Here is a 23,076-nt window from a genome sequence, read left to right as displayed (position 1 = left end):
TTTTTTTTTCTCATATTGTTATTTTTAAAATTTAGGTAGTGTGGACTCCATTTGATAGAAATCCTCATCAGACGTATCCGATCACATTGTATTCTGGTGTAATTCATTATAGGGATATTACAGAGCCATATATGCCTGATCATGTATTGAGACAATTTGGATATGTTCAAATTATACCCCTACGTTTATTGCATCCCAAAACTAGTTATAGAGGACTAGAGAACAACAAATATAAATGCAAACACGATGAGAACCTTCGTGCATGGGATTCTTGGATGAATCATTGTTTTAGAGTAGGTGAAGCAGGTTCTTACAGAGCAAATTTTTCTACTGAAATGGTAGAAGGATATCTCGACTATTACCAAGCTCGCACTCATATTCGAATTCATAGAGATGTCGCATTAACATCAATGCCAATAGAACCATGTGATATGTCTGAAGTTGCAGTAAGTTTTATTTTATTTAATTTTATTATTTTTATTATGACTATATTGTCGTACGATAACATTTATTTAAAATTGCAGTGTCTGCAATACTTAGGTGCAAGAGATTATCCACTCCACCCAGACATTCGACACCGAACTGATGATGTGACATTTTGGCAATGCCTTGATGATTTAACCCGTCATTTAGAAGATTGGATGCCAAGACTACAAGATGATCGTCAAAGAAGAGGTGGAGGTGGTAACTCAAGGAGGGGTATTCGTAGGGGATAACATTTGTTTTATAGGCAGTTTTTTTTTCTAGATGCAAAGTAACACTTGCTATAATCATATTGTTTCACATATATATTTTAAATTAGATGCAAAGTTTAATATCCAAAATTGACACTTGTTATAATCATTTTGATTGATTTATAAACACTTGGTCTAAATATGAAGCAAATAAAAGGAAGTGGGATAAAATAAAAAATTATAACAAGAACAAAAGTAAGATCCTTTATAAATTCAATAACAATGACCAAATTTCCTCCATAAATTTGTAAAACAAAAACCAGAAAATTGTCTATTTATCACCATTTAATTGACGATATAAATCAAGTTGATCCTTGAATATAGTTGAAGCCCATTGTTGCACATCAGAGCTGCCATTATGGATGTTAGAGGAAAAAATAGGTGGTAAAGGAATATTTAGTGGCATGTGGAGAGAAATATAATGATTACTCCATACGTAAGCTAAATTGATGTATATAGATGGCGGTTGATCAACCAATCGAGTCTCCAATGGTAAGAATGTAACAGATTGATCTTTTGACCAACTAGTCACAATTCTTTGATATCTAGTAGCGACTACCATGCTCAAACCTAGTGTATCATACCAATTCTGAAACGGAGCTGGACACTTGTCACAATTTACCACATCAAGCATTCTATTATACTCTTGAATACTTCCCAATGCTTCCTTATCTCTATATAACTCCACATGCTTGGTTAACTCATCTTGTAAATCACGCCGCACATCAAGCCATTTATTTTCGTCGCCATACTCAAAAGTGGCAATTGCACGAAAACCACAGTGTCCATCACCACGCACATTTATATGTCCTTCAACATAAGGCAATATGAATTTGGGTAATTGACAAGGCCATGGAAATGAATATCTAGTTGACTTTGTTGTTTTCTTTTGCCCTTCATATAACATATTAAATCAGAATTTTTGATTTGTTAACAACACGAACTATTATTAATAAAAGTAAAATAACAGTCAATACCTTTTGATTTCTTTTGGGAGGTTGGTACATGTCCGGTACAACTTTCTTTTGCACTCTTTTCCTTATTTGGTTCTATATATGTTATAAATTATAATTATTTTTGAGATAACTAAATAATGCACTACATAGTTAATCAAATATAAACCATTAAAAATGTACCTTTTGATTTATTTTGGGAAGTTGGTACATGTTCAGTATGACTTTCTTTTGCACTCTTTTTCTTCTTCGGCTCTGTATATATTATAAATTATAATTTTATATATATATATATATATATATATATATATATATATATATATATATATATATATATATATATATATATATATATATACATATATATAAGATAACTAATAATGCACTACATAATTAATCAAATTTATACAATAAAAAAATATAACCTTTTGATTTTTTGTCAGCAACTTGTTTAGAATCTTTATTCGAATTCTGTTTTTTCTTCGATCCTGCATATAAGTACATACATTAAAATTAAAGAAAAATATGTTTGACACCGTGACAATAAAGTTGTTAAGTTCACCTTTAGTAGCATTCTTCTCGGAATGCTCCCAACCAGATTTATCCCTCTTTGTTGGATTATGTTTTGGACGACCTTTGTGGGGACGATGTATTGTCTGCTTCAAATTGGTAGATTCAGGAAACAGTATATTATACATTGCATTTGCAAAAAAGTATTGTTGATCAGGAGGGTATTGTTTCATCATTGCTACTAATTCGTCTATTCGTTGTGAAGATGTTTGTCGTAAACCCTCTTTCTCCTGAAAATTCCGTCCCTCCATGTCCAAAGTCTTCCAGAATATATGGACATCTAACAAATCAATTGGAGTATACGTATTCATTAATTCACACATTTCATGGGCACACGGTAAACCATAAATGTTCCTCATTTCACATCCACAAGCCTCGGCATTTGTACCTATTTTCTTGCATCTATCATTGTATTCGTTTTTTAATAACGAGATAGCATGATGAGATACCTTACACTTAAGACGACTAAATAACTGATATCTAGCGATGTGCAGACTTTTTGTACGAGATTTTTCCATTTCAGCTTTGATTTCATTAAGTTGCATCTCCACTAAATCATGAATTCTTGAAAATATCACATGAAAAGCTCCGGTAGCCGTTCCTAACCAATTCTTCAATTGAGAGTGTGCGCTCTCCACCCTACAAAAATATATTATGACAATTATATCGTAAAATATAAATCTGCAGTATTATAATAATCATAAACTATAATTGTATCATAAAATTTACCTATTTGTCGTACGAGCCCCAAAATGAAGAATTGTTTTGGTCCAAGCGGATACGAATCTCTTTTTATAAGGATCTAGCCATATTTTGTGAACATAATCAACTACTGTCGATAAATTAGGACTCCATGCACATACCATTTCAGCAACAGCCACATTGTATTCTTCCTCTGTTAAAGAATCGACTATTTTTTTCCACCTAATTGAAAAAGCTTTTGCATATATTTTATTACCCGTTACATCTGTTACATATCTCTCCACGTCTTTAGCGATATGCCTCTTACAGAGTAAATGTGCAGAAGATGGAAATACATGTTCGATAGCATTCATAAGTGCCCACTCTCTATTTGTGACAACTACTCCGGGGTTATTCTCAGAGCCAAATAATTCTTTCACCCTTTGCATCGCCCATAAGAAACTTGTAGTTTTTTCATTTCTCATGAAACCAAATTCAACATGAAAGTTTTGTCCCGTAGAAGATACTCCAATCACCTCTAACAAGGGCACATCATACATGTTTGTTCGATACGTTACATCTATTAGAATAACATGAGGGAACAATCGAAGCAGATCAACTGCTTTTGGATGTGCAAATAAGACATCCCCAACAGCGTTAGTCCCATCCTCTTTTCTATGCCATTGATAATACCCATAGTCCTTCAATAACTTAAAAAAATATTGCATAGGAGATAAATCACCCATTTGTTTTCTTTTGATTTTTTGTAATGCATTATCGATGTGTCTCCTTCCACTTACATTTTTGGGGTTTTCTAATTGTATTTGTTTTAACATTTGTTTTGGCTTCATGTTGCTTCGTGTAAAATTAGCAACCTTCTCAAATTCTTCTGTACTCAATTCTGCAGCCGATGTATGCCATTGCTTATATTTACCTAACATGTGGTTATGTTTACTTTTATTCACATCAACTAATAATTTCCATTTACCCCCAACTTGCTCAGCTCCAAGAAGTTCAAAGAGACAACAATTCCTTTTTGTACTAGTGTTGTATCTAGGTTTGATTTTTTTGTCGGGTGAAGGAACATTATACCTATAGGGTCCACTTCTTTCACATCCAATATAAACTCGTCCAAATCCCAATCCATTCCCTCTACGAGAAGTTTTGATAGCAAAATACATATCATTATTTTTGCCGACTTCTTTCACCCATTCTAAAAGTTCTTGGCGATTATTAAATAATGTGTCTGTCATAAAAAGATAGCCAACATCAGGATAATTCTCAATGTTCTCATCAGGTTTAAAATGATAATCTTGTCCATAGTTTTGACAAAAATCATCTCAATTAAACATCACTTAGAAGAATATTATTCTTATCTATTAAAATAATGATTAAGAATAAAAACAATTTTTAAACAAGTGCAAAAGTTAATGATAATAACAATAATAATAATAAAATTAATAATAATAATAATAATAATAATAATAATAATAATAATAATAATAATTAAGCCCTAAAAAATAGAACCCCGAAAATCATATCCGGGGGTCGACAATAACCCCCGGAAATCAAACTCGGGAAGAATAGTTAACCCCCGGAAATCATATCCGGGGGACATTGTCGACCCCTGGAAAATTTTTTCGGGGGGTTATGTCGATCCCCGGAAATTATATCCGGGGGTAATAATCTATCCCCGGAGATCAATTTCGGGGGTTAATGTCGACCCCCGGAAATCATATCCGAAGGTTATTGTCGACCCTCGGCTATAATTTCCGGGGGTTGTTGTCGACCCCCGGCTATGATTTCCGGGGGTAATTGTCGACCCCCGGATATGATTTCCGGGGTCATTGTTGATCCCTAAACTCATATCGTTGATGTTCAGTGCAAGATGAAAATTTTAACTTGTTTGATTGTTCATCGATGAATTAGATTTTGCGGAAAAAAAAAAGTTACAGCACATAATATTCATACCTCAAAAAAATCGTCATAGTGCACTTCGTTATTGTCCATGAGATTGTATATTATTGAATATTAGATAGGATGAAAGGATGTTGAAATATGTTTGTAAATTAAACGGTACAGATGATTATATAGGTGGGAGTGTAAAAGATCAAATTATAATAAGGGCAAAATTGGAATAAAATCTTTTTTAAAAAATTAATTTATTCTACATTTAGGAAAAACTAATCCTGCATTTAGTACCCCCTAATAATAATGGTGAGAGCTCTTGCATGGCTTCCTTCCATTCGAACCGTATAAAGCTTACACCGGGATCCCATTTTCTTTCATATCATTTTCTTTTGATTTTTCTTCTGTCACCCCAGATTCTCTGTTTTTTTTTTTTTTTTTTTTTTTTTTTTTTTTAAGACACCCCACGAATTTATATTTGCTTCCCAATTCTTAAATGATCTTGAATTTTTCTGGGTTTGATCAATTTTTCGAGCAATTTGATTCATCAAACTAATTTTAAGCAATTTCTGACGATTTGACTCCGAAGGTGAGACTAATTTTAATTTTGTACTTGCTTAGTATTGTGGCATTTTTAATTTCATATTATATGCAATTTATTTGAGGTGGGTCTTTGTAATTTTGCTTGAAATCTTTTATTTTTAATGGGTGTTGATTTTTATGTGTTTCTTTGTGGTGGGCATTTGTTGTTTTTATTGATTTTTGAAGTTTATAGGTTGATTACTTTTCAATTTTATAGGTTGAATTATGTTTGTGTTAGTGCTAATCTTTGTGGTCAAGCTAAGTCAAATTATTTTCATTTTGGATTTTCAAGAATTTCTTGTTTGTTGTTTTTCATAATTCATTGCACTATTGCAGTAGCTTATTCTTATGTAACAGCCTCTTGTATTGTATTATTTGATTGTGTACTGATTTTGGACTAAGATAAGGTATCTTTAAAACCTGAATGTTCAATGTTCCAGATTATAAATGTAGTAATTTTCTTAGGGGTAAATTATGAATTATATTCTTTGTGGGTTACAGATTGAGCATATGCCTGGAAACAAGTATAATGGTGATTCGAATGCACCAACGAGTAGAATATCCAGGCTACTGGAACTGAGGCAGTTAAAAAGAGCAAACAGGGCTAAAAATAAAATTTCGGATGATAACAATAACCCCAAGCCTGGTGGCAGGCATGATTGTTCGCATGTAGCAGATGGTGTGGCTGGAAGTCCTTCCCAAAGACTGTTAGTGGTTGCTAACCGTTTGCCGGTGTCTGCTGTTAGGAGAGGTGACTCTTGGTCATTGGAAACTAGTGCTGGAGGGCTGGTTAGTGCACTTATAGGTAATCTTACACTTTCATTTTGATCAGTCATTTCTGAATTATGTGCATGGAACTATATTGTAGGAAGCTTCCTAAAGTTCAATTATCAAGTAGAATTTTGAATTATATGCAAAAGGTATAAAGGAATTTGAGGCAAGGTGGATTGGATGGGCTGGTGTTAATGTTCCTGATGAAGTCGGAAAAAAAGCTCTCACAAAGGCTCTTGCAGAGAAGGTTTGTTACTTTACTTAGATTAATTATTGGAACATATGTACTGCATAACTTTCTTTGCAAGAATTCCTTCTGCATGACATTTAGTATTCTTACTGCGCTACTTTTCTATCTGTTATAAGATTTCAATCTCATGCAATTGCAGAGGTGTATACCTGTTTTTCTAGATGAAGAGTTAGTGCATCAATATTATAATGGTTACTGCAACAACATATTGTGGCCTCTTTTTCATTATCTTGGTCCACCTCAAGAGGATAGGCTTGCTACCACAAGAAATTTTCAATCTCAGTTTGCTGCTTACAAAAAGGCGAATCAGATGTTTGCTGATGTAGTAAATCAGCACTATGAAGAAGGTGATGTTGTTTGGTGTCATGACTATCATCTCATGTTCCTCCCAGAATGCCTAAAAAGACATAACAGCAAGATGAAGGTTGGATGGTTTCTCCACACTCCATTTCCTTCCTCTGAAATCCACAGAACCTTGCCATCTCGTTCAGAACTGCTCCGTGCAGTTCTTGCTGCTGATTTGGTTGGGTTAGTCATCCTCTATATATCACTGTGTTTTGTTAATGCGTTGTCTGTATTCTGTATATATCTCTTACAAGCACAAACTATGATTTGCCCATGTCATATCTATCACAATTATACCCTGATCCTAGTCCTACATCTACAATGTTGAGACTAATGCCTTCATCAAATACAATAATATACGTATAGACGTGCTTGGGTGTTAACAGTGTTATCTATCTAGCTTTGACACTCTTCAGTAATTCAAATATTGCCTTTTCGTTTATTGAGATTCTGTTTACCAATGCTGTTATGTTGATTGAGTGAACAAATTACATTCTCAGAATCTCAGTTGTACAACCTTAGATGAACAGTTTAATAAATCATTTTGTAAGTAATTTGTCAGAGTTTTTGGGAGTCTTGGAACCCCTTGTGATTGACACAAGGATTGGCCGATTGGGATCTAATATGTGCCTATGTTATGTAACTGGTTATTAAATGTTTCATAGGATGTAGTTGAATAAATCATTGGAATACGGATGGATAGCTGTTCTAGAAATTGGTGAAATCCAAGTATAGTATGGAGTAACATTTTATGGAGGACGTAAGCATTTTATACATGATCTTATGGCTGCTTCGCTCACTTGATAGGTTTCCTTTGCTTGCTTCATAGCTATATTTTAGTCATAGATCTATCCCAGCTCAGTGCAAAACTGTATTTTGGTAAAAGTTTTTGAGTGGCATTGTGATAGGTTATGTTTCTAGACTTCTTGTTATCACCATTTTATGAATGCTGATTCAAATTATGAATTATGTAAAATCTGTATTCAACAATAGGTCATTTTGTTGACCCGTTAATATACTCATTAGCTTAAAGGAGAATTTACATCTGCATTTTCAGTGATAGAGTTTAAGTTGTTGTCATGCCAACATTATTAGTTCTGACTATTGAGTGTGTACAGAATCACTCCTACAAATATCTGGTGGTTGGTTATATATTACCAATTGGACTTCTGGAGTTGTGCATTATTTTATTTTTTGACAGCAGAGAATTATATTTCGACATCAACTAGATACTCATGTGTACATATTGACTTAAGTGCTTCAACTATAAACAGTTAATATTTCAAGTTGCAATACTGTTCAAATTTTGTCAACTGTAGTATCAATGTTGTTCCTTGCAGTTTTCATACCTATGATTATGCGAGGCATTTTGTCAGTTCTTGCACTCATATTCTTGGACTTGAAGGCAGACCTGAAGGTGTAGAGGATGATCAAGGCAGATTGACCCGTGTGGTAGCTGTATGTTCAAGCAATATGTTTTTCTGATTAGCTCGTTGATTTCGAATTAGCTGATATATATTATTTGGTTTCATTTTATAAATTTCTTTTTGTTTCTGTTTCCTGGTTCCTAATTCTTGAATTGTGTGCATCATGGTTGATAATTTTCAGTTTCCTATCGGGTTTGATTCTGATCGTTTCATTCGAGCACTTAAAGTTCCTCAAGTTCAAAAGAGTATTAAGGAATTAATGGAAAGATTTGCTGGTTGGAAGGTAGGCTGTTGTCTATTTTGAGCTCACCTTTTGGAATCAACTAGCTAATTATTTATTTCTTTTATTTTATTTATTTAAAACAACTACCTCTGTCGACCTTTTTGTTTTGGTAGCACTACTATTTCATCCATGTGGCTCACTCCAATTCTTTTCCTCTATTCTCAAGTCACAACTGATTTTAGATTTTGAGTTCACCATTAAAACCATTCCATACACAAAAGCTGAGCAACATCAAACATCCAAGCAAAAAAAATGAGAAAATGGGGCTTGGGTTTTCTTCTTGTCAACGTATTTTGTTAAATGTCCTTAGTGTTTTGGTATTATTCAAGAATATCCATATGAAGCTATCCAATATTAGGGACATTTTTCAATATTCAGATTTTAGAGTATTTGCTTCCATTTGAGATGATTGAATGAATAATGCCCCTTCTTAATAAGGGGTAATATCTATGTTACTTCGACACCTTGTTCGCATGTTGTACATTGGCTTTGTCACAACACGACGCGACACCCAAATATATAGTGGCTTTATATGAAAATTTATCGTGTTGGAGGATCTGATCCCAAATCCGAGTATGAGCAACATAGGGTGATATAGTAAATTTATATGTTAGTAAAAGGGACAACGTTATAATGGGCCCTATGGGCCCTTAGAGAGAATCAGTTACGGTTTTCATGAATAGGTACATTCTAGATTTTACAAGCATGATTTTACACACACACACAAAAAGTAAAAAAATACTCTTGTACGTTGCAAATAGTTTCCTCTATACTTTTTCATTCGACCTGCTTCATTCATCACACTAATCAATTTATAAGTTTAACCATCAATATCCACTTTGTATGGATTGAAGGAAATGGAGGGAAAGGAAGGAAAGGGAAATAAAGGGAGTTATCTGTCATTTGGATAACAAATGAGGAAGAAAGGGAATTGGAGGGGAGAGAAATGAGAGGAATTAAATAGTATGATATTGATCTCTTCAATAGTGGAGAGATTTGGAAGGAAAACTCATCATTTTTTATTCCCCTCCCCTTCTTTTCCTCCTCTTTCTCTATCCAAACACACTGTAAACCTCAATAAGTTAAAAAATAAAATAAAAATGTCTAATAAATAGGTGAGCGAGTTAAATTGCATTATGGTGCTTTAATAGGAGTCTTCAATTTTCCTATCATGTGCAAAATCTGGAAAGCTACTGCTAATTATATTCTTCCGAATCGTCTATTTGAATTTTGTCAAATTATCACTATGCTACACAATTATATTCTAGTGCTATCTGAATTTTTATGTCGCAGGTAATGCTAGGTGTTGATCGGCTTGACATGATAAAAGGAACTCCACAAAAGATACTCGCCTTTGAAAAATTTCTGGAAGAAAATCCTTCCTGGCGGGATAGAGTTGTTTTGCTCCAAATTGCTGTTCCAACAAGAACAGATGTTACTCAATGTAAGCTCTTTCCCCAACAACCTGCCTCTCCTCAGAATGATATAAACTGTACATATGCATATATCTGCACATACACACACAACTGTACGTGTATGAATAGCTAAGGAAATATTATATTTGAGCGAGCATAATTTATGGAAAATAGCAATAATGGGATATAATTTACTTTGCTTGTTTCTCCATTATAAAATTTTCTAAGTTCTTATAGGTTCAATGAAAAAATGACATGTTATTGCATGCATATATTGAATGTTACTGTTGTAAAAGTATTCTTTTGCATCACTCTTTTCACTAGTAAAAAGAGCTGAATAGCTTCATGCTGGTTGAGATTTTGCTCAACATGATGATAAATGGTTCAATAAAATTATCTATCATGGGCTATAAAAGTTTTTAAGTGCATGTGGTAAATTCACTAATTCAGTGACACAATAATGTTACCTGGTTATTGGGCGGGTTGGGTCAGGGTCGGCATGGGTCAATTATGGGTTGGGTAAAAAAGGGTCATGTTTTATAGGGTCAATGTGGGTTGCGGGTCAATAATGGGCGGGCCAACGAAATATCATTTAAATAAATATTGGACAAAGCCATAATTAAGTACATATGAATACATAATATGTATGTAAATTTTTTTACATTATCTATTTTCTTTATGTATCAAATTGGACAAACATTTTGGCCCTATATTGACCCTACCCAATAAGAACCTTATAAGCTTGGCAGTGACCCTATTATCATTGGACTATCCTGTCCAATAACCAGGTCTAAATAATGTTACTAGATTGCATCTCATTGCATTAGGACTTGTTTGTTTTCCAATTCTGGATATAATGCAGGTATATGTGGCACATTTAACATATCCGATTTGTAATGTATTTTTGCAATGATGTCTGATTGTTATTTGTGCTCCATGAGTTGCTTGAGTTTATGTTCTTTATCTTTATTGCTCCATTTCCACATTCTGGTGTTTATTTTTATCTTCACTCTCTATTTTTATAATCGTTTTACAGATCAAAAACTTACTAGTCAAGTTCATGAAATAGTCGGACGCATAAATGGGAGATTTGGAACTTATACGCGTGTTCCTATACATCATTTGGTCTGTTTCTAAACTCTTACTATGATTCTTTATGCATGTAATCTCAATAATTCTAGATAAGTTTTTTGAGTTGCTAAGGGAGAATTGGGAGTTGAGATTATATTTTATTTTATATTTTTCTTTCTTTCTTTATTTATTTTCCAATTAGAGCTCTGAATAGGTTATATTTGCTTTTCTTCTAAGATGTTAAATTTGTTGCCTTATCTATATCTGGAGTCAAAAGTTTATACTAACCTCCTCTGTGTAGTATTTACCTCATTTGATGTATCTTTATGATTTATATCATTTGAGGGTTCCATGGGATGATGTAGTCAATATAATACTGAAGATTGAAGCTTTTTGTCGGTTTTTCAGTCCCTGTAAGTGATAATCATGTTTTTGTGTTAGGCAGGATAGAAATTTCACAGTGCTGGTTTCTGTAAATGAAATTGAATGTTTGCAGACTAAATATACTGGAATGGGCACAGAAAAGAAGCTGCTTGTTTCTTAACTCGGTTTGATCACTTTGATATGCTTTCCCATGATTCATTCTCTGCCTGTGCTGTACACCATGTATGCTGAGTGTAGTTTCGTTACACTTGTCCTATGATGAAGGATCAAAATTGAGAAGGGCTTCTTGCTTAGGTTCTGTTGTTGTTACCTGATTGGACAAAGTGACATTGGCCGACTGGATGATACTTGAGAAGGCATCAATGAGTAGGTAATACTTTGGAGGGATACTTTGGAATTGCAATGCCTAAAATTTTAAGTTCAGTAAATCCAAGTGATGTGGGTATGACCATTGTAAAAAAAATCAGCAAGAGGGACAAAAATCTTAGGATGGAATGAGAGATGCAATGACAACACCCCGTGGAAGTTCTTCTATTGGTGAATGGAGAATGATAACAATTTGAGTATAAGCATACAAATATATGACGAATGGACACACCCTGCTTGGTAACACTTATGAGCTACCCTCTTGTGAAGTGTTTAAGAGGATTTCAGAGAGGAATTAAATAGAGAATGTTGTGAAAGTGATATGATGATATTTTCCTAAATTAAAATGTAAGGGAATTGTGATATGCCAAATGTTGGCGTATCTATAGGCAACCTTAGGTTTGTAATCTTTTAGAACTTAAATATTGGTTAGCCATTTAAATGTTATCAATTGTCATGCTGAGGTTGGTCTTTGCATCTTGGAACTCAGATATCGCTTCTACTTGCTGTCTTCCCCTTTGGTTAGGAGGGATACTACTGAAATCTTCGTAAGACTTATTTCATAAGGATATATCTTTCTTTATAGAATGTCCATTGATCACAAATATGTACAAGCTGAAGCTCGATTACCTAGCAGTGAGTTAGTGTGCTCCTACATAGGTGGTCAATGTGGACATTACTTGCATATGGTTTTCTTCTGGCAAGGGTTGGGTGTTGCAGTAAGTCACAACTATACGCAAGTTATCATTCTGTGCTTCTGTCATAAGCTTCTTTTTGGGGGTGGGGACCATTTGACATATTGAAACGGTAAGTAATGATGGACCATGGATGTCTAAGAGAGATTGCAATAGATGGCCATCGATCATGTTGTTCTGTGGTCAAGTGGTCGACCTTGTTCAATCAAGAGCTTTCTTTTCAGCTGAGGGGTTCCTTTTCTTTGGTACTTGATTTTCCTTTTGTGGGTTCATCATCCAGACATGTCTGTATAAGCTGTCCAATCAGGACATCCACCATTGCCACCTTGGTCTTTAGGTTGAACTACACAACACCAATTCCATGGAATGTAATAGCCAAGGCCTCAAACATAAGATTGGGTTGGATGTTTGCTGAAACACAATATTTTTACCAGTTCTAAGTGGCCAGTGCTAGAGTTGCATGCATATGAAACTCTCTATATACGGGATCTGAACTATGATTTATATTGTTCAGGTAAGATAGTGAATTTAAAAAAAAAAAAAAAAAAAAAAAATTTATTAAAAAAACCTCCTTGACCTTTGTGTATGGAGATCAATTTTCTCATGAAGCTTCTTGTTGTCATCTCTAATTTCATAACTTTCATTGGAAAAATTAATACTCTTCCATCCAGTCAAGCATCCGTTTCTCTATTTGTCTCATTATTGAAATGAAATTGTTGGATGTGACCCTGTGAAATCTTATTAGCATGATTTGTTGGATACATCTGTGGCATTTAATCATTCTGCCTTTAGTTTTTTCTTAGGTTTCCTACCCAAAGTTGAAATAGATATATGATCTATGTGCAGGATCGTTCTCTGGACTTCCATGCTCTCTGTGCTCTATATGCAGTGACTGGTATAAGTCTATCACTGACATCTTAATTATTTTAATTTCTTGGGTGTTTAAATTTTTTTTGTTCCACAGGTAAATTCATGTGTTTGTTGAGGTGTTTGTGTTTTAAGATCTGGTTGAGATGCCAATATTTGTAGCTAAAGTACAAGACTCACGGGCACTATTGTAAAATTTGGTTTACTGTAATATCAGCTAACATTTATCTGCACGTTTATGTTCACTCATATTGTTTTTCTATAATAACCATCACTTCACAGATGTGGCATTGGTCACTTCATTGAGAGATGGCATGAATCTGGTCAGCTATGAGTTCGTGGCTTGCCAAGATGAAAAAAAGGGAGTGCTCATTCTTAGTGAGGTAAGACTTAAGATTTGTACAGATATATATTATATGCATGCATCATGCACCAAAAGGAACCCTGACAGTTCATTTTACTGGAACAAAGTGGATGGGCACTTCTGAAGTCGAATTTGACAATATTAGCAAAAATTGTTGTCAAACCAAATGCATGATAATGTAAATCTCTTATTTTCTGAACATGACAATTTGGGTGGTGTTGAACCTTGACTGGACCATTCAATTTTATTTACTTTTGTTAATATTTATATGTATATGCATACGAGGACGACAATCTAATCACATTCTCTAGAGATAAGTCTAGTTTTGGATATTATATGTGTTGAATCTTGTAATTGGCCACTACATATGTGCCTAATTGTTGTATTACACATGTCTTGCCTTTTTTTCATTTTAAATGACACACTCCAATCACACACACACACACACAAGGAAGTAATCCAATGAGAAATTTCTTACAAAGAGAAGGGTGAGAAGGACAATACATTGTTTTTAAACACATGGTACATTATTTGTCTGCTTAAGATGCATAACTTTTGAATTACAGTTTCATCTTCTTTTAGGTACATAATTTGTGAACTGTACACGTACTTAATTTTTATCAGATAGCTATATCTATAGTATTGATTTTAGGAAAATTAAAAATTTACATACCTGTAGTTCAAATTACAGTTTGCTGGTTATTTTCCTTTTTCTTTATGTGGATAGTTTGCTGGTGCTGCACAATCTTTAGGAGCTGGCGCTCTTTTGGTAAACCAATGGAATATCACAGAGGTAGCTGCTGCAATTGGCAAAGCCTTAAATATGTCAGATGAAGAGAGATCAAATAGGCACCAAATTAACTTTTCACATGTTACAGAGCATACTGCTCAGGAGTGGGCTGAATTTATTGTAAGGTATGTGAATATAGATTCATTTTTCCGGTTATTCTTTCTAGTTTATTACTTGTGTTAAATTTCCATGGACATCAAATCCATTCACTGTATCAAATACATGCATAAGACAACTTTAAAAATTTGGCACAGTAGGATTGTGTAAGGATAACATAACAACCTCACAGTTATTCCAGAAATGAGGTAATTATGAAAATTTTGGTTCGATAAAATACTTTTCGTTTCCCTGGTAATTGAAATATTGTTCTCAAACACTGACTTATTTGAAAAATGCTGCATTCTGGCTAGCTAATGTACCTTCCCTATTTTGTGAAACTGTATTGCACCTGTGCCACCTGAAACAAACATTCTTGAACTGATGTCAAATTGTCGAGAATTAATAAATCGTGTATGAAACATAAGACTTTTTATTCAGAAATTAAACCTAAGTGGATCGTTCCTTACCTAAAAATATATGAAAACTAATTTTCCCTAAATACCATTCCATCTAAATGCCCCCACAAACCTTTTCCATACAAAACTGTAAATTTTTCGCATTTTGAATAGTTTTATTTTTTATTTTACAAAAACAGAAATGCAGCCACCAATTCTCTCTCTCTCTCTCTCTCTCTCTCTCACACACACACACACACAACTACTACTACCCACGACCTCAAAACACATCCTAGTTTTTATGCCACCTCCCACAAACTCCCATCTCCCACAGAACACAACAAACACCACCAAAATCCTGCAAGTCTTACCATCCTCAACCCCCTGTCACCTCCATCTCCTTTACACATTGAAATTACATCCAACTTGACCCAAGCCCTGCCCCAACAACTAATGAAACAATGGCCACCTGAATGTCAAGATTTGGTGTGTGTGTGTAGGAAGAAACCTTGAAATAAGACCTATTAAATAGCACCAAGCTGATGCAATGATGAGTATTAATTTATTTATTTTTTTTAATGAAATAATAATGGAGAATAATAAGATGAAACCTTGAAACAAGACCTACTAAATAGCACCTAGCTGATACACTGATGAGAAAGATAGAGAGCACCAAACTGTTACATTGATGTCTGTAATATGGTTTGTACTTGATGGACAGCTTGTCCTTTCTCTCTGTTCTCCTTTGTTTCAGCTGTAAACAAAAGAAGTTTGGGAAGTTAGGCTTTCCTAAAATTCTGACTTGGTTGTTTATCATTTTAATTGTTGCTTCGTTTTGTAGCGAGCTGAATGAAACAGTTGAGGCTCAACTGAGGATAACTCAAACCCGCCCTTTACTTCCAGTTGACTTAGCGGTGAACAATTTCCTGAATTGTAGCAACCGACTACTCATACTGGTATTGTATAACTTTCCTTATGTGTACTCCTTCCTTTTCGATTAATTTAGCTGCAAGTTTGCATGCAAGTTTATGTAATTCTTATATGTTGATTTTGCTGCTTATTGTTATTATACATAGTTTGCTCCATGGTCTATACCAATTCTTTCAAAAAAGCTGAATCAATGTTCAAAACTATAAATCTTTGTGTGCTGTGCTAGTCTTAATATCCATGTATGAGCTGTACCTCCGTGCTGTAGCTTCGATATGTGCAAGTGAGGTCCAAGCTTTATACCCTGGTTTGAATATAGTTCCTATATTGTAACTATTTGCATGGAAATAATTAGAGTTGAAATTTATGTCAATTTTTACTGCTCTTGTCCCCCTTAACCTATTAAGCTTAACTTTATTTCTTTAACTGGCCATTTGTCTAAAAGATCTTTTTTCCTATTAAAAAAAAAAAAAATCACTTTAAAATCCATTATGTATTCTCCTAGGTAGGTAAATAGGTGACAGAATCATATTTGTATCCTTAACTAACTCAATACAACCGTATCAATTCATATATTTTCCCCTAATATAAAAGCAAAACCCAAGTATGTGTCTATGTGTTGGTATGTGATACAAAGAGATGCCGCTAGCTACAGCTTTCTTTTATCTAACACTTATTAGAGTTTAATGCATCTTTTTATTTTTATTATTCTTATTATTATTAATTCCAACTCCCACCCACCAAAATGGACTTAGCTGGAAAATACTTTAATTCCTTCTGAGATTAATTTAAGCTCTCTACTTTTTCTTATATCAATTACAGGTGCCTTCCTAGCATATTTATTAATAAACTCAAGTGTTACAATTTCGGATCCTGACTGGCCCAGCAAGAAACTCCTTAGTTAGGGCCTAGAATTAGGGTAATTTTAAAGCTGGAGTTTTTTGTGGTGAACTGAATCAAACTAGAATTGGGACGTATTGCTAATAAAGTTACAGCTTTACTATAATTGTCATATTGCATATTTTCCGTTGTATGAAAACGTTGTGGGTAACCTCTCATCATTTTCAGGTTTCAGGTTCCTATTCTCTATCTGCAAAAAGATACCACCATTGACCTCTTTTAGTAATCAGTGTATCAATTTTTACTTAAGTGCAGTTAATACAACCAAGGAAGTGGTCCGCTGTCATGGTATCCAATGTTGCTATTCAAACTTTAACTGTCATGTTCTCAGAATGCTTTTCCTTTGATTTTACATGTTGATGTTGAATTAATTAGTCTATGTACCTTTTGAGTCTCTGGGATTTGTTTTTGATTGTTAATGTTCTTTTTTTAGAGAGGTTTGTCCTTTTAACAGTCCATTTCTTCCACAGCCAGTGGATGTAAACATTTGTTTGATAATTTTCATTGAGCTACTACATCTGTCTTTACTAAGATGTCTTCTGAATTACAGGGATTCAATGCTGCTTTGACTGAACCAATTGATAGTTCCGGTAGAAGGGGAGGAGACCAAGTGAAAGACATGAACTCTAAATTGAATCCAGAGCTGAAAGGATCTCTGAGTGTTCTCTGCAATGACCCAAATTCAACAGTTGTTATTCTCAGTGGAAGTCGCAGAATTGATTTAGTTAATGTATTAACCTGTCCTATGCTTTTCTTTTCTTTTCCTTTTTAAAATAATTTTTCTGCTTCTTTGGTATGCTTTGTGGTTCAATTAGAGTCACTTCTGTTATTTTGCTATTTTTTGAGTAAAAGTTGTCATATCATTTTAGACATGAGATTGGACGTGGTGTTTATTTTTAACATGTATAGTTTCTGTTTTTGATCTTATTTGTCTAGAACTTTGGGGAGTATGACATGTGGTTGGCAGCGGAACATGGAATGTTCTTACGGCATACAAGAGGAAATTGGAAGACGACAATGCCTGAACATTTGAACCTGGATTGGGTTCCCAGTGTATATGTACATCTCTTGTCCCTACCTCATATACGAAAGTTTGACCAAGTTCTCTGAGCGATATTTGTTTTTAATTATGATCTACTTTCTATAGTCAATGTCTGATTTGATTTTGTGCAGCATATTTTTGAGTATTTCAAGGAAAGAACTCCTCGTTCAACTATTGAGCATCGTGACATTTCCGTTGTATGGAATTATAAATATGCTGGTATGCTTCATGGCCCCTACCTTTAAAACCTATGTTTCTTTGTCATGTATATTTTGATTCGGGTTCTGCAGATTTCAAGTTTGGAAAATTGCAAGCAAGAGATATGTTGCAGCATCTTTGGACTGGCTCTATTTCAAATGCACCTGTAGAAGTTGTGCCAGGTAGTACGTCTGTTGAGGTTCGACCAGTAGGTATTACAAAGGTGAATTTTCTTCTCTTTAAATTTATTTACATTTCTTTATTGATCTTCATTTGTGGGAAGGTATTTTACATGTTAATTTTTTCCATTTGTGCTTCTGAGTGCAGGGCTCTGCTATTGATCTCATACTAGGAGAGATAGTGCACAGCAAACCATTGAAATCACCAATAGATTATGTCTTATGCATTGGTCATTTTTTGGAGAAGGTATATTTCAAATCTTTGATCCCAGCATTTTGCTTGGTTGCTTTAGCTGAGGGAAATAAATGTAATTGCATTTTTTATTTTTTGTTGGGTCCTAACATCTCCTTCATTAAACCCTATCTTTTTCCAAGAGATCCTACTTGGTGCTGTATAATAGCTTTTCATGCAGTAAAGCAAGATGAGTGTGATAAGATCTGATGTTTAATCTATTCTCTACTGAGGATTGATAGCAGGATTGAGTTTACTTATATGAATATTTTAGTGGTCATATAAAGTTTAGATGTCTAAGAAAAGCCACAATGCTCAGTGCCAAATATATAAGTATATTTGTTAATTGATGTAGTATATTTGTTAATTGATGTAGTACTCTCTATTTTAAGTATATGATTAACTAGTTTAAAGCCAATGATCAAAGAACTCATGGGGTGTCACTATCTGAGGTTTGAAATATTTATGGGAACAAGTTGAGAAATTATATTCTCGTATCTATTTTATCTGTTAATGTTTATAGCAGCATAAAGTCAAAGGCATTGACCTTTAAGAACCCACCATGGATGTTCTTAGTCTATTGTAAGCTTATTTAAAGCATGATTCATTCATACTTTTAATTTCATTAGCTGATTAGTACTTGAATTGACCTTGTTGGCTTGTTACCCTTTTATGATAGGTCGGTGAAGTTTAAATGCCCTTATATGATCCTTCATGTCTAATAGCAAACCAATGCTTTTAATCGCCATTCAGGAACACACTGATGTTTCTTTATAGAAAGTTTAGGTTCCAACATGCTTAGGTTCCAAAATGCATAAAGACTGAATAAGGTGCCTTAAATACTTCAGAAGAGGGAAGAAAAAAGATACTACTATATTAAAAACACAAAATCATATGGAGAAGTTCAATTTTAATATTTTTGAGGCCATTGCCAGATTTGCCACTGACACTTGGTCTCTGATTTCTAAAAAATTCACTTCATTTCTTATATTTTTCTTATCCTAAGTTTTCATGACAAACTTTAGCTCATTTCTTGTCACTGCAATATTTTGTTATAATATGAGTACATATATCCTTCTATTCCTCACTATTCCACCTCTCCTTCCAATTTAAAGAAAAACACTAAGGATGGACTTTGGGAGCGCTCTTATTTATTGTTTTAATCTCCCTCCAATCTCTCTCCCACCTTTATATAGCTTACCATATTCTTTCATGTAAAATTGTATTTGAGTACTACAAGAATAGTTCATGGTTAAACTTCCCTGCCCATTCACTAAGGAACCTCTCATCAACACCTCACTTATCATTGGTATAGAATCACTTCTTTTTTATGTTTTTCTTCTCAAAACTTCGTTTATTAATCAGCTCTAGTCTGCAAATACAGATCTGATATGATTGTTGCTAGCATGATTGCTTTTCATATAGGTTGAAGTAGTTAAACTTGAGGTGGAGAAACTGTGTTGCCAATGGGTATATGTTTCATTGTACTGGATATTTCATCTAGGTCATTTATACTGGACTCAGATAAGCCCGACAATTAAGCCAACTCTGAGTGTCATTTTTAATCATAACTCAAGGACATCTATCATCAATTCATTAAAAATGTATAACTGTTCATCTTAGTATTGAACCTTTCCATATCTCATCTGTTACAGGTCTTCTTATTTCCATTCTGTAATGTTGTTCCGATTGCTTCCCTCCAATAGGCTACCTATTATCATATTCTGTCATTTTCCTCTTTATATGCACGCCGAAGACTAAAATTTTAATTGTGCACACCATGTTATCCCATACTACGTATGAAACAATTAATGTTTCCATGCAACTGGCTGATAGATGAGTTGCACAGAATTAGTTTTACTACGACTTTGTTTAGAGTCTTCACTTGCATTTTACTTGATTGACCCCTGTGCTCATATATTTTGTTCTATTAGTTGTTGATTTTTTATTGAATTTGACATTAATATTTTGTTTGATTGTGTCCAGGATGAAGATGTATACACATTTTTTGAGCCAGAGCTTCCCAATGACAATGGCAGCCTCCAATTTCCTGAATGGCCATCGCCAATTTCTCCAGGTGGATCAAAAGCATCGCATGGAAAGACCCAACATTCAATCTCAAACTCAGAGAAGATAACAAATAATGGCAATGGTGGGCTCTCACAGAAGCAATCATCAGAGAAGACCAGCTGGAACGTGCTGGACCTGAAGAAAGATAACTATTTCTCTTGCGCTGTTGGGAGAACTCGTACCAGCGCTCGTTACACAGTAAAATCTCCAGATGACGTCGTCTCACTTTTAACAAAATTAGCTAAAGCTGTGTCATCAACTTTATATTCCTGACCTTATACCCTAGTCTCAATTCTTGTATAGCATCGTTAGTTCTTGCTACCTATAGGCATCATGAATAACCTGAATAGTTGTAGACCATAGTACAAGGCGTGTCTGATGCGGAGTAGTTCAGACTGCTAATTTGCTAATTGATTTTAATAGTCAGGATTGTTTAATAATCTTCTTACAGTATCAAAGGGCAGAAGAAAAGTATTGGTCTGCAATTGCTGTAAAGCTTCAATTAGCTGTACTGTTACGGCTTTGTACTAGTCTAAATGAGTAGTATATATTTGTAATGCTCTCTCATAATCGAGCAATCGGATGAACTGCCACAATCGATGGAGATCTTCAAGACTGAAACAGTTTGCGATCCCATTTTTTGATATACAATATTACAATATGTTGTAGTCATGTAGTGTAGTTATAATAACATGTAGTAGCGACATTAATCAATCAAAGGAAGTCACAATACTTCTACATTATCGAAATGCTAATAATCAATGTATATTGTCTTGATCATTCTAGTATAACTAGCAAAACTAGTAGTATCATCTCTCATAACATCTACGTATAAACTTATGCTTACAAGATTTCGATCCAATTCCGATCAATTCTTATTGCGTACAAAAATCATTTTTGAAATGTTCGAAAAAAGTTGTCACGATTGATTAAATTTTTTTTATTTTTTAAATACCGCCAATAGCTAGGAATGAAGGTAATAACATTGAATTTTTTTTTTTGGGTAATATTATGTTAAATGTTTAATCATACCCATTAACACGTTAGCAAGATAAAATAATTATTTCTTTTAAATGATCATATAATTGTTTCCCGACATATAAGATTTATTTTAATGAGGTAAAAATTATTTCTTTCATGCATGTTATGTTGTGATGTATTTATGATGATATTCCTACTTGCTTACAAGAATGATACGATTTAGTTAGTGGGTCGCATGTGTAATTCATTAAGTAGTTGACAAAAAAGGTCGTTTTAGGATTATTGATCCGTAATATATGGGGAGGTGGAGTTGTAGTTCCATACAATTTTCTTACAACTCTCGTTTTCTGAATTATTGAAATCGGTATATAATACGTATAATTCTTAGCGTTGCACATATAGGAGGTCAAAAGTTAACATATAAAGTTTAATTAAATATTAATTATATCAATTAACGTGTAATTTGTCATATTTCCTCCGTTCTTTTACTGATCCGTTTTGACTTTTACACTATTCATCACCTTTTTATTTTACCGTCTTTTGTGAATTATATGCACAATAATAAGTCGGAGAATTTGTGTTATATGCAAGGAAAAACATATTCATGTAGAATCTTGTTAAAATCATCCCAATAAATACTATCATAATATAATAACTTGTATAATTTTTACTTATGGAGAATCAAAGTTATTAAAATGTCTAAAATTCAGCATTGGCAAACATGCATATTATAAATGAAACAAGACAAGTAAAAAATAACCTAAAAGTAATAATTTAGAATGATATTAGTATTTCTTTTTTAATTAAAGATTAATTAAAATATACAGTATGTTAAATGCTTATACGTGCATTATCTTTGATTTTTAAACTACAGGTAATAATATATTCTATCCTTGGGCTAGTGGGCTACATTTAAGTTTTTTTTTTTTTTTTTTTTTTTCTAAAGATATTTATTATGTTTTGGAAGATAAATAATTATGTTTTGGAAGATAAAAAAATAATAAAAGGGTCGATGGGTGATAACTAAGGAACGAAAGAAAAAAATAATAATAATAAGAATAATAATTGAATATAGGTGATAATTGAGGAATGGGACACAATAGAGAAGGGTTAATTGAAAATATTAATGGTGGCTTATGTAGTTGTGTGCAACACAAAATTAGGGAAATATATGTAGTTTGATTTGATTGTGAGGGTAAGTAGAACTGGTTAATGGGCGGGTCGGGTCAAGGTTGGATCGGTGCGAATCGATTATGGATCGGTGCAGGTTGATTATTATTGTTATTACTATTTAATTATTTTTTAAAGACTATAATTATTTATTTAAATTACCTCTCCTTATTCCATTCAAAAAAAAAAAAAAAAAAAAAAAGAAAAATATTGTCATCAATTAATATTTGCCTGTTTGGTATTAATGTTTGATTTACCGTGTTTTTCAAGTGACACTTTTCATAATCGATTTTTTGTTTCCCTAAGTGACACTTTCACACTACTACAATTATAAATTATTATTCTCTTCTAATGGTCTTCATTCATACACCAGATTTTTCTTCCAGCAAATTCTTTAATTTTAAACAAAAGAGATATTGAGTACTCC

The 23,076-nt window shown here is 33.6% G+C and overlaps 2 protein-coding genes across 2 annotated transcripts; one reads left to right on the top strand and one right to left on the bottom strand.

The window, feature by feature from the left end:
* Positions 1-1,005: 1,005 nt before the first annotated feature.
* Positions 1,006-3,684, bottom strand: LOC145575507 (uncharacterized). Its single transcript, XM_081633370.1, has 4 exons — positions 2,987-3,684; positions 2,250-2,896; positions 2,113-2,175; positions 1,006-1,544 (listed from the first exon to the last, which is right to left on the bottom strand). The coding sequence occupies exons 1-4, from the start codon at positions 3,682-3,684 to the stop codon at positions 1,006-1,008; spliced, it is 1,947 nt and encodes a 648-aa protein (XP_081489496.1).
* Positions 3,685-5,057: 1,373 nt separating this feature from the next.
* Positions 5,058-21,164, top strand: LOC145576657 (alpha,alpha-trehalose-phosphate synthase [UDP-forming] 1-like). Its single transcript, XM_081634377.1, has 18 exons — positions 5,058-5,435; positions 5,930-6,233; positions 6,349-6,446; positions 6,589-6,977; positions 8,135-8,252; positions 8,403-8,504; positions 9,798-9,948; positions 10,956-11,044; positions 13,282-13,330; positions 13,585-13,685; positions 14,394-14,581; positions 15,792-15,906; positions 17,328-17,507; positions 17,714-17,836; positions 17,951-18,038; positions 18,110-18,240; positions 18,345-18,443; positions 20,415-21,164. The coding sequence occupies exons 2-18, from the start codon at positions 5,939-5,941 to the stop codon at positions 20,769-20,771; spliced, it is 2,673 nt and encodes an 890-aa protein (XP_081490503.1). The 5' UTR covers positions 5,058-5,435; positions 5,930-5,938; the 3' UTR covers positions 20,772-21,164.
* The last annotated feature ends 1,912 nt before the right edge of the window (positions 21,165-23,076 follow it).

The sequence above is a fragment of the Chenopodium album genome, chromosome 13 (assembly GCF_948465745.1).
Source record: "Chenopodium album chromosome 13, dcCheAlbu1.1, whole genome shotgun sequence".
NCBI classification, from domain to species: domain Eukaryota; kingdom Viridiplantae; phylum Streptophyta; class Magnoliopsida; order Caryophyllales; family Amaranthaceae; genus Chenopodium; species Chenopodium album.
Note: the sequence above shows the minus strand (reverse complement) of the source record. Positions and strands in the feature narration are given on the sequence as shown.

Coding starts and splice junctions, on each gene's coding strand:
- LOC145575507 (XM_081633370.1), bottom strand. CDS start 3,684: ATGGGTGATTTATCTCCTATGCAATATTTTTTTAAGTTATTGAAGGAC. Junction 2,897..2,986: donor GGGGCTCGTACGACAAATAG/GTAAATTTTATG, acceptor ATATTTTTGTAG/GGTGGAGAGCGCACACTCTC. Junction 2,176..2,249: donor CGAGAAGAATGCTACTAAAG/GTGAACTTAACA, acceptor ACTTATATGCAG/GATCGAAGAAAAAACAGAAT.
- LOC145576657 (XM_081634377.1), top strand. CDS start 5,939: ATGCCTGGAAACAAGTATAATGGTGATTCGAATGCACCAACGAGTAGA. Junction 6,978..8,134: donor CTTGCTGCTGATTTGGTTGG/GTTAGTCATCCT, acceptor TGTTCCTTGCAG/TTTTCATACCTATGATTATG. Junction 18,444..20,414: donor TTGGTCATTTTTTGGAGAAG/GTATATTTCAAA, acceptor GATTGTGTCCAG/GATGAAGATGTATACACATT.